Consider the following 12,237-nt stretch of genomic DNA (forward strand, 5'->3'; position numbering starts at 1 on the left):
GTGAGTAAATGGATAGCAGGTGTGTGGGCCAGGTGTTGGGGTGGAGATAGAGAGGAGGGGGTTGGTAATATGGAGGACGTGTGTTGGCTGAGGTTCTAATTCCAGCATGTCCATCACCAGTGCAGAGCGCACAGTCCTTCCCGCTGATGGAGCTTGCCCTTCCAACATCCCAGTGAACCCTCCTGGTAACCATGGAGACCCTGCAGAGCAAGCACCACTTCCCTTCACTCCTGAGAAAGTTTAGAAAGGGAAACTGTTTTAAGCCTGAGAAACCAAATTTAACTAGGTGTTCTCCATTTTCTCTGGGAACCCTATTCCTAAAGAAGAGGACACTGAAGAAGTTATTCAGGGTCACAGACTCTCAGGGAGCCTGCTATGAGTGTAGGATTCTTTCTGCCTCCTCCAGGCTTTGGGTCTGTGAGACAGGAGGCTGACTGTATTTTGTGATGGCCTGCACCTGGCCCTGTTCACAGCGCCCAGCCTGCAAACCTCTTCCCCACGTCCCCCAACACCACTGTGCACTCAGTCAGCTCCATCTCCAAAGCCTTTTGGAAGAATCGACATTTTCCTCCTGCTGACTTTTTCCATACTGCACGGAGAGCCATTTGTATTAAATTGAACCACATACAATCGCCATGTGGGGAGGTGGAATGGTCAAATACTGTCAGTATCCTGTGGTCCAACCTAACATTATTGCCCCTGCTTACGCCTCATGAAAAGTCGTCCAAAACAAGTACATGTGCTCTTGTGTCCACGTATGTTACACGTCTATTCCTGCTGACTACTGGCTCGGGGCTCTTCCTTATAGTTTGTTTTTCAAGCTGGGAATCCACCCAGTATTGGATCTGGCTCACCCTCTTCACCAGGGATTTCTTACCCAGGGTTCTTGAAGGACACTCAGGGATCAGACCAGCTCAGTGAACTTCCTGCTCCTTGTATTTGTAAGGTATTAAAATACAACCACTCAGTCCATATCGTAGCTCCCCCACTGCCCACATTTAGCTCAGCCTCTGTGCTTGCACTTGGCGGCCTCGCATCCTGATATGATCTGGAGGAGCCGGAGCCTTGCTTGAGGAGAGGCTTGCAAATTAGACTGCTCCCTCGCATCTCATCACGCTCACTTATGGCTGCTCGTTTCCCCCTTCTCACCCGGCCCCCCACCTCTCTCTTCCCACCTGCAGAATTACCTCCGAGTTGCCTTCCAAGAGGTGAACAGTGGCTGCACGGGAAAGACGCTCCTGGTGCGACCGTACGTCACCACCGAGGACGTGTGTCAGCTCTGTGCCGAGAAGTTCAAGGTGGGGGACCCTGAGGAGTACAGACTCTTCCTCTTTGTCGACGAAACGTGGCAGCAGCTGGCAGAGGACACCTACCCTCAAAAAATCAAGGCTGAGCTGCACAGCCGGCCACAGCCCCACATCTTCCACTTTGTCTACAAGCGCATCAAGAACGATCCTTACGGCGTCATTTTCCAGAATGGGGAAGAAGATCTCCCCACCTCCTAGGAGACACCGGACGCTCCCGTGGTTAGGAACCTCGCCTCCCGCCTTCCACGTGCTTCTGCTTGAAAAGCAGGCACCTCCTTGGCGACCCCTGGGTTCAGTGACTAAGCCATCCGCGGGCGGACTTGACCAAGGGCATCTTCAGCCACATTGCCCAAGCCAGGTAGCTGAGGTTCATGACACAGGAGGCTTCTCCCTCAGAGATGGAGAGTTGGATTTGATGGTCTAAGGGTCCTAGACGTGTTTGCTGCCGACCCGCAGCCAGGCTCACAACTATGTGTATGTGTTTAATAAACATGTAAGGTACAAGCCCTTCTCTTGAGTTCATTCAGCAGCAGGTGTCTGACAGGACTGGCCGATGCAGTGCGTCAAGTACTTCTCAGTTCTGTGGATGGCTTCATCCTTTCACTTTTTTTCTATTCTTTCTTATTTTTTTGTTTTGTTTTGTTTTTTATTTTACAAAGAGCCTTTGTGTTTTTTATATATTTCATAGAAATTTTTATAGCAGTTGCAGGTAAACTGTCAGGATTGGTTTTTAAACTATTTTTGTAACTTTAAAATATTCTATAATTATGCATGTGATTTTAACATTTAATATTCCAAAAGAAATCTCTTGCTGGATTTGAGAGTATTGAGCATTGTCTAAGTCTCTCTCCTGTAACTGGATGTTTCGGCAACTTCGTGGGGAGAGACTGCTGGATTTCGTAAAGTGATGTATTACTGACACTGGCCGCAGAATGCCTTTGGGAATCTGATGTACTGTTACCTTGTTCACGCTCTGTGAGCTTGTGCTGTTTTGTATTTTAACCAAGTGATGCTGAGGATCAGGAGAGACAGGGATGTAGAGAGAGGTCGAGAGAGAAATACGGACTCTAACAAAGGACTAAGGAGTTAGTCTGCTGGTTCAGGCTCCTTGAAGAAAGTGAGAAAAGAAGATGGAAGGAACCATCTATGCTGAGAATACTATAAATAGTCAGTGAGATTTAGCAACGTTTTTCCATGTTATTTGCCTTTGGAAACAATTTTGAAAACTCCATGAGGAAAGAAAAAATATATATAACACTGTTATTTCCCTTTTACACGTAAGTCAAAATTAACAGCATCAAATTGTTTGGGGCAGAGACCAAGTAATGTGTACGGTGACGTTCATGGAGTTCAGTAAGATGCTGTTTGGGAAAGAGTTTGCAAATGCACCAAAAGGCCATCTGCATTTTAAGAATGTGTGGCGAAGTAAATTCATGTTTTGTGAAACCTGGTTGGGGGTGCTCAAACTATGAGGGTCTTGTATCCACGCAACACAGGTAGTTGCAAAAACATGTTATTGTTCTGTGCAAAGATGCACAGCAGGCATCTGACTTGGTTGGCTTTGTACCTTGTTCCTTTGTTAGCTTTTGTGATACATCCAGAACCCTCAGCACATACTGTGTTATACTTCCTTTTGTAAATGATTTTTTAAATGGAATTTTGCACATAATACATTGTAATACTGTACGATAATCATGTGTGAAAATAATTTTGAAATATTCTTTAGTTGCCTTTTTTCTTTGAGAAGCAGAATATGATTGCGCGCCACATAATGTCATGTGAATCAGAAACCCAACTGGTGTTTGTGGTTAGAGAATCTGCAGAGAGGAAACAGAAAACTTTACCTCTTCAGCAGCTTATGTACTGATGTGAGGCAAAAACCAAGGAAAAGGGTGTTCTAACTGGAAAGGATACCCAGTGTTACCTACACAGTAATGGGCGTGGCTGGACCTGGAGGACAATCACAGTTAATCAAACGGGCCCTGCAGACAATCTGCCCATTGTTTCGCAACCTCTGAGGTGCCCTGGCTGAGCGTTAGGGGCTCTTTCAAAATCAGGGCAGAGGCTTGGTCTTCTTTCCTGGTGCTTGGAGCCCCGCCTGGCAGTTAGAAGTGCTTGATAAGTCCTATGTCTGAGCAAACTTCCTAACCAAGTAGAATGGGTATTTCAACACCAGACGGCCTGCTCTTTGTATTTACAAAGAATCAAAAATGACAGTCCACCCATATAGTGGTCCTCCCCACCCTCCAAGTTAAGGTCACCGCGTTGTTCTTGTCCTTAGAAATCCGAACTCTGCTGATTTAAAGCAAGTCACCACGTCTGAATGGCAGGCAGTCTCAGCAGCCCTTAGCGAGAGGACAGCGCGATCCAAGCAGGAAAAGTTAGTCTGAGCAAAAGAAAACATCACAAGACAGCGCCTGGTGTTGTGTTGCCATTGGGCAACATTTCCCTGCTAAAATTACAACATCACATGTGTCTTCGCTTTTTCCCCCCACGCAGACATTTCTCAGTTCTTCAAATTGTCAGGAAACAGATTTTGGTAGTTTGGCAGGAATAGAAGGAGAGTAAAAATATACATGCTGGTGGACGGAGAGGAGAATGTATTTCCAGATCTAAAAATGTGTTATAGAAGTTGAATGCCGGCCAGAGGAAAGGAGTTTTTAAAAAATCTTGCATGCACTGCCAAGGATCCCCCCCGGGGACACAGAGTAGAAATAGAAACTGTTCGTGTGGTTTATGTCATGTGAAAGTTACAACTTGAGATCTATAAGAAAACACAACAGGCAGGAAGCCCAGCCATGAATGCTTTCATTCATAAATGTGCCTGAATTCACTGGCCAGCTCTCACCTCCAGTGACTCGGAATGAGAGAGCACTCGGATTATTAGCAGCACTGCCTGGGTACTCCCCCAGCGTCTGAGAGAAATGTGTCAGTACCTGGGACACAGGTATTCTCATCATCTGGCAGTATCTGATGGTAAAACCCTAAAACACATGATCTTTCAGACCATATTCATGATGGTGAATTTGAGACCGCAGCTCATTTACTGTTGCTCATTTAGCCCTGATCAAGTGGGGGATCTGAAAAAATTCACATAACATTGCAAAATTACAAACAGATAAGAAGATATGGAAGGAGGGAGAAGGGAAGTAGCGTTTTGTCTCAGAGAAGGGGTTCTTGCTTGAGAAAGATCTATTTTTCTCCGGTATCTAAGGACGATCGGCAGTTGACAACAACGTTTGCCACATTAACACCGACTTTGCCAGGAAAGGCCTCGAACGTTGAAATTACTCAGAAAAGTCTGCTTTTGAATAAAATGATAACCAAATTGGGCCCTGAGGTCTCAGCACTCAGAGAAATCTGCAGAAGCTCAGGTCCAAGTGTGGCAGCTGGAGGAATGGGAATAGCTTCTTCCTTTATTCTGATAAACTGACACTCCTAAGCATTCTGAGATTCCACATGATATTGAGAATATCATGAATTCATATACATGAATCTGAGATGTCCTTTGACTAAATGCGCTAGAACCACTGCAGTCGGCCCTCTGTGCTCAACCTGGAGGGCGAAGGGAACCACTGACCAGGGGTGGCCAGGGCCAGACTCAACTAAGGCTGTGGATTTCCTCCAGATCTGCCTCTCAGCCCGCCCGGGGTGAGGGCCTGGGGGTGGTTTGCACCTCTGTAACCAGCCCTTGGTGTCCGGGGGGGAATAGCACCTCACATGGAGGCATTTTTTGGCTGTGGCTTCCCTTTCCCCTCATTTAGCTCCAACCCTTCCCTTTCACTTCTCCCCTGACTGGAGGGCAGGTTCCCCTCACACTAGTTTTCAATGAGAGCCATTACGAGGCTCTTTGCCAAAAGCAGGGCTCTGACTTGCCGCATCCTTTCCACAACCTGTTTCTCTAATTTCAACTAGAGATGCAAAGCTTGAGACAGACCCCACTGCAAACACTCCCACCTGCCCATCACCAGGACTGAGTCCACTGTTCCTATTTGGATCTGGTTCTCAGCTTTGGCTAATTCTTCAAATCACCTGCAGGTTTTTAAAGCTCCTGAGGCCCAGACTGCCCAGACCGTCAACATCTCTGCAGATGGCACCAGGCTGCCATATTTACTAAAACTTCCGAAGTGATCCTACTGCGAAATCAGGCCTGAGAACCACCTGGATCTTAAGATAGAAACACATGTGGGAGAGGTAAGACCTGTCTAGGGCCACTAGCACCTAACCATGTGTAGGGTCTTCATCTTATTTCTTTTTTCTTTTTTAAAATATATGTTTATTGATCTCAGAAAGGAAGAGAGAGAGATAGAAACATCAATGATGAGAGAGAATCATTGATCAGCTGCCTCCTGCAGGCCCCACACTGGGGACCAAATCCGAAACCCAGGTATGAGCCCTAACCAGGAATTGAACCGTGTCCTCCTGGTTCATAGGTCAGTGCTCATCCACTGAGCAACGTCAGCTGGGCTCGATCTTATTTCTTATTCGGCTGGCAGAAGTACTTCTAGTATGGCACTGTTCTATAGAAATATGCAGCAAGACACCTAAGTCATTTTAAAATTTTACAGTAGCCACGTTAAAAAAGGAAAAATGGGTAAAATCAACACTAATATATCACTATGTTACTAATAATTTATTTTAGTAATATACTAGAGGCCCAGTGCATGACATTCATGCATTGGGGTGAGAGGGTCCCTCAGCCCGGCCTGCTCCCTCTCGCAGTCTGGGACCCCTTGCTCCTTACCGCCCACTTGAAGATGAGGCAAGAGAGGCACTGACCACCAGGGGGCAGCTACTGAGTTGAGCACTGCCTCCTGGTGGTCAGTGCACATCATAGTGACTGGTCATTCCGCCGTTCAGTCAATTTGCATATTAGCCTTTTATTTCATAGGATTAGTAATCTATTTTATTTAACCCATGATATCCCAAATATGCTATTTCAATAATCAATCTAAAACAATAAAGAAGTATTTTACATTTGTTCATTTTTTAACATTGTCTTCAAAATCTTGTGTATGCTTTGTACTCATAGCATATCGCATTTCACACTAGTCCTGTCTCCAATGCTCATTAGCCCCATGTGACTAGTGGCTACCATATTGGACACTGCAGTTCTAGCATTTTAACTAGAAATGATTTAAAAAGCTAAAACAAATAATGATATCCTATATAATAAAGAGCTAATATGCTAATTAGACTGGACAGTGGAACGACCATCTGGACCACCTTCCGGACGAAGCTGGGGCTATGAGGGCCGAGGCCCTTGCATGAATTTTGTGCATCTGGCCTCTAGTCTATATATACAAAAGCCTAAGCGACCAAATGACCGGTCGACCAGTCACTATGATGCACACTGGCCACCAGGGGACAGATGCTCAACACAGGAGCTACCTCCTAGTAGTCAGTGTGCTCCCACAGCAGGAGCGCCACTCAGCTAGAAGCCGGGCTCATGGCTGACAAGTGCAATTGTGGCGGCATAAGCCTCTTCCGCCTCCGTGGCAGCGCTACCAGGCAGCAGCAATGGCAGGCACAGTGGGGCTGGGATGGGCGGGAGAGGCGCTGCTCCTGGCCCTGGCGCTCGGGCTCCTCCCCAGCCGCCTGCGGCTTCGCGCACTGCTACATTCCTTGGTTTCTTAAACTGGCAGTCCGACATCCCCTGAGGGGTCCTGGATTGCGAGAGGGTGCAGGCCAGGCTGAGAGACCCCACTGGTGCACGAATCCGTGCACCGGGCCTCTAGTGTGTAAATAAAATTACATCCACAGCTTACATCCTCAAAACACACATGCATGCACACTGTCAAGCATGTACTTCTTATCTTGGCTCATCAGCACGCCATAAGGCCAGCATGAATGAATCCATGTGAAGTCTTCGAACACTACCTAGCACACCATGAGCACATTAAATACTAGCTATTATTATCGTTAGATAATCAACTTCTTTGGAACTTTCCCACTACTGTTTATTTCCACCTCCCCACTCACGTTAATCATCTGCTGGCAAGTTTTTTGTGTGAAATAGAAGAAAGGCAGTAGCAGGCATCAATGGTTTAAGAAAAATATATTGGGGTGGGATGCTCCGTGTGGGAGGATTAAAAATAACAAGAGAATGCCACCTCTAAGCTTTGTTGTTGTGGATGAGGGTGGTGGTGGTGGTGATGGTAATGTGTTACGTCTAAACGGGGAGCATTTCCCCAGTATTCCCTCCTGGCCCAGCGCATCAGGGCCCAGAGCCAGTGGTGACCTTTGCCATAGAGGAACCATCTCTGCCCTCGTGAGGGTGGACAATAGCACTTCTCAGAAAGGAGTTATTACTTACGAAAAAGCGTAACTATAGTCAGTGATAATTCTGACAACTTTTCCTCTTTCTCTTTTATTATTTTCACTTATTTATTTAGATATTTACATATACATGTATAACGTTCACAGGCTTACTTTTAAAGCATTGTGCTTTTCCAAAAATAGGTACTTGATGTGGTTTCCTTTGTCTTCATTGTCCTTGCTTCCAATTTCTTGCCAAGTCTACAAATTATGACAGTGGACTCTTATATCAGATTGCAGGTTCATTAAGTTTTATCTTTCTCATTTTCTTTTCTCAGCAGTCTATCAATGTACAATCTCATGCATAACCGACTTAGGCATCTATTGTGAACCTAATGAAAAAAAAACTGCAAAGAACGATAAACTACCAAAGACTAACCATATATAATTGAACTAACTAGGATATTGGATACCTTCTATGTTTTACAAGCACGTGGAAATATGACACTTGGCAAATTTCAAATTTCTTTTCAGATTGTGCACGGTTTAAAATTTTGCTGCTTAAAATATAGTCCATGGACCAAACATCACACTTCCTGGGGGCTGGTGAGACCTCAGGCCCCTCCCAGAACTGCTGAATCAGAATGTGCATCTTAACAGCGTCCCCAGATAATCCACGTGCATGTTACAGTGTCATTGAGAAGTATTAATTAGTTCTGGCATATTGGGGTCAATGGCACTTGTGTAGCTGCTATTATTAAACAAATGTAGGTGTGCTGTGTTACCACAGGCTGAGTCAGACGGTTCTTTCTGTCTTGGCCAGCTGCTTGCACATCTGTGTGTGGGTGTGTGTGCACACCCACAGGGACATAATCAAGTAGTCTGCATACTTAGTCACACTGTCTATATGTGATGTAGGAAGTTTATGAGCTTTTTTATTTTCTGAAAGGACAGCCGACTTCCTTTTAAAGGCATTTCATTCCCAGGGAATCTATTTGTTATAGGGCCATTTTATTCATCAATTTTGAGAAACATGGAGGATATATTTAATGAAATGTATAAATGTATACGCACAGCTTCCAATAGGATTTGTGGTGCTTTACATTTAATTACCAATAGTTAAAAGTCACTGAACAGTTAAGTAGAGTCTCTAACACAAAAGGCAGAGATAAACAATCAAATAGAAAAGTAGAACTGTGATAAACAGGGGAAAAAACAAAACAACAACCACAGATCATACTATAATACCTACAGAGAGATAGTTTGAGCTTTTAGCTAATAGTAAAAACTCCTCTTCATTTAACACAACATTTAAAATCCAGGCTGTTAAGGCCATGAGAATAATTGTATTTATGGAAACAGTATATTGGCATGGCAGATTGTTATAATAAATCACTCTCCCTATGTCCACACCCTTTGCAATGTGACTTGCATGTATGGCAAAAAAAAAAAAAAATCTTATAAAAATTACTTTCAGAGGCAAAAACAAATTCTTGTAAATTGCAAATATGCTATTATAAGTAAAAAATGTAATAATTGAAGCAATGTCCCCAAAAGTATAAGGAATAAGACAAAGAGACAGGAAGTAAAAATTAAAGCTCAAAGTAAGGAGGCGGGGAGAGCTGAATCTAGTAGATCCAATATTTAAATATTAGGAATCCCAGAAAGTGAAAACAAAAAATGGAGAGGAAGAAATAATCATTTTGAATGGTGAACAGATCCTAAAAACTTCTGGAAAATGATGACCAAGGAATGAATTGGTTAAAACATATTTGAAGAAGCAAGCTCCTTTGGACTCACTAGCCAGCAACTGCAAAGGGGAGGGGTGGTAGCTCCTATAGACTCTTCCATTTCTCCAGGCAAGAATTCTGAACAATACTGAGCCCTCCAATGCTTTTCTGCATGGCACTGGTTCAGTCACATGATTTTGTTCAATCTTTTTTTGTAAAAAAAGGACAATAGCAAACATGATGCCAGTGGAGGTTTGAAAAGTATGTGTGCATTGGGCTAGCCTTCTCTTGCTTCTGAGAACCTTCCATCACCCTTGTGTACAAATGCAAACTGGTTTCCTAGAAGATAAGAGACTGTGTGGAGAGAAGTCCCAGCCATCCCAGGAAGTCCCAGACAGTAAGCGAGCCAGTCTTAGACCATACAAACATCATGATTCCAGCTCAGACCAAAAGAACTACTGAGTCACCTATAACTTATTTTAAGTCACTAAGTTTGGATGATTTGTTACACAGCAGAAGCTAACGGATGCACCTCCCTTCCACTTTGCAGAGTTTTAGAATTTTCTCCGTATCCGCACTGTTCTCAAATTTCAGTGATGTGCCTCAATATGAATTTTTTTTCAGCAGTTGTATTGAAGACTCAGTGGTCTTTCTCACTCTAGTCTATGAGTGAGACTCATAGTCTTTAATTCTGAGAACATTTCTTATATTTTTTAAATTAACATTTCTTCCTCTCCATTTTCTTTGTTTTCTCTTTCTGAAATTCCTTTTATTTGAATATTGGACCTGCTAGATTGAACTCCCCTCCCATCCTTTTTTTTAGCTTTAATTTCTACTTCCTCTTTATTTCTTATTCTTTGGGGGCATTGCTTCAATTATTAAATTTTTTTATTTATAATAACATATTTGTAATTTCCAAGAATTTGTTTTTGTCTCTGAATATCATTTTAATAATTACATTCAATTACATAATGTTAGTTTTCCCCATGAATGTAATATTTTCCTATCTTTCTGTGGATATTAGTTATATAGGATTATTTTTCACTGTTTATCCGAATTCTGTTTTTCTGTTTGATTGCTTTGATCTCTGCCTTTGGGTTATAGTCGCTATTAAAATATTCTTTTAAATATGTATAATTTTAACTATTGATAATTAAATGTAAAGCACCACAAAGCTTTTTGAAAGCTGGGTATATTGGGCAGAGTTTGTGAATTGATGGTCTTCCCCTTAGGGTGACCATGTGGCAGCCCATTCATTTTATTGGAGAGCTGCAAAATGTGACTGTCTGTGGGACTTTTTCTTAGGTCAGGCAGTTTCCCTGCAAACAATTCTCCAGTATCCTACTGCGGGTTACAGAATGGGGTAAGTCCAGCTGCCAGCAAACAGGCAATGGATGTGCAGGGGGTCATCTTGCAGAATGCCAATTTTTACTTACTCCCAGTTTTCAATGCAGTGTCTCCCCCTCGCTCTTCACTGCCTGTGCTCTGAGCTCAGGGAACCAGCTATCTGTGCCTCTCCAGGGAGAAAAGCTCCTGTGTTCTTTCTTTATTGTACCTGGCTTACCTAACCCCTGAGCCTCACCAGATCCTGCACTGGAAATCGGTTGCCTTGCTTCTTGACTTTTCCTCTAGCAGTAGCTGAACGTTCTGCTTGCTTCTGTCTGCTAAATGAGTTTACCAGCACCCATGATTTTGTCGCCAGTTCTCATTGGCTATTATCTCCTTCATTGTCTTTGTTCTTACGGATTTATACCTTTAAGAAAAAAATAATTTTCTTTTATTCTCATTTTAGTGAAGGCGGCAGATGTGTATCACCTGTCTTATTTAGTTGAAGCTTGTGGTCACCCTTAATATGAATGGTTGAGTGCATTTGTACAACTAGTTAGAAAAACTGAAAATAGATTATGATATTGATGTTCAGAGTCAACGTATCTACAGTGTTGTCATTATTTTGTAAAAAAAATACATTTTTTTGTTTGGAGGCAGCCACCCATCCAAGCGGCTTGTTAATCACATTGCCTAGGTTTTATAAAAATGTTTATTTACTGTGCACGTTGTCATTTGCACGTGATCTGAAGAAAAACAAAACATAAAACAGAGCCGCAACAGATGAAATTCAAAGCTGTTTGCTTGCTTAAATGTGGGATTTTGCCATGATGGATGTGATACTAGGGTCAGCGCTATTTACAGAAGAGCACATGGTATTTTGTCTCAATGAGCAGGAAAATGTTTTTGTCATAAAATGTGGTAAAAGCTTGAAGTATTTTCCAACTAAGCAGTAAAAGGAATTGTGCAATGTGAAATAATAAATAAAAGTTCTGTGAGTCACCCTGAATGCAGGGAAATTGTGCAGCCAGGACAGAAACGGTGTTTTTCTGCATGTTAAAAATAAACTCTAATGAACTGAAATAGAAATCAATAACAGCATGTCTCAGAAGCCCAAGTCACTGTGGGACTCCAAGGGCCTTAATGTAGTTCATGCTTTTCAAATAAGTTTATTGAAATGGTGGGGATAATGATGTAAAGGCTATGTTGATTCTACTTTTTAATTTTAATTATTTTTAAAGATTTAAAAAATGTTGTTATTGGCTTTAAGAGGAAGGGAGAGGGAGAGAGGGAGAAACATCGATGTTAGAGGGAAACATCCATCAGCCGCCTCCTGCACACCCCATACGGGGGTGGAGCCTGCAACCTAGGCATGTGCCCTGACCAGAATCGAACTGTGACCTCCTGGTTCATAGATTGATGCTCAATCACTTTGCCACGCGGGCTGGGCTGATTCTACTTTTTTAAAAGTCAAGGTTATTAAGGTATAACTTGCGTACGGTACAGTTCACTCTTTTTAGTGTACTATTCTATGCTTCGGGCAGATACATTCCGCCATAGAGTTGCCATCATGTCAGTGCCATCAAACCCTGTCAACCTCCGATCTGTAATTCTGC

General features: G+C 43.1%; 1 protein-coding gene across 11 annotated transcripts in view; it reads left to right on the top strand.

The window, feature by feature from the left end:
• RIN2 (Ras and Rab interactor 2) overlaps nucleotides 1–3,028 on the top strand; it is a 207,812-nt gene extending 204,784 nt beyond the window's left edge. For 5 of the 11 annotated variants that reach the window (XM_023761276.1, XM_023761278.1, XM_023761279.1 and 2 more), the window contains one exon: nucleotides 1,182–3,027. In XM_023761276.1, coding sequence (XP_023617044.1) covers nucleotides 1,182–1,505 — 324 coding nt within the window. In that variant the 3' untranslated portion in view covers nucleotides 1,506–3,027. Of the gene's footprint in view, nucleotides 1–1,181 lie in introns of all 11 variants that reach the window. The other 6 variants (XM_023761273.1, XM_014463281.2, XM_023761274.1 and 3 more) reach the window with 3 other exon arrangements.
• Nucleotides 3,029–12,237: the final 9,209 nt, after the last annotated feature.

Source organism: Myotis lucifugus, unplaced genomic scaffold, assembly GCF_000147115.1.
Source record: "Myotis lucifugus unplaced genomic scaffold, Myoluc2.0 scaffold_205, whole genome shotgun sequence".
NCBI classification, from domain to species: Eukaryota; Metazoa; Chordata; class Mammalia; order Chiroptera; family Vespertilionidae; genus Myotis; species Myotis lucifugus.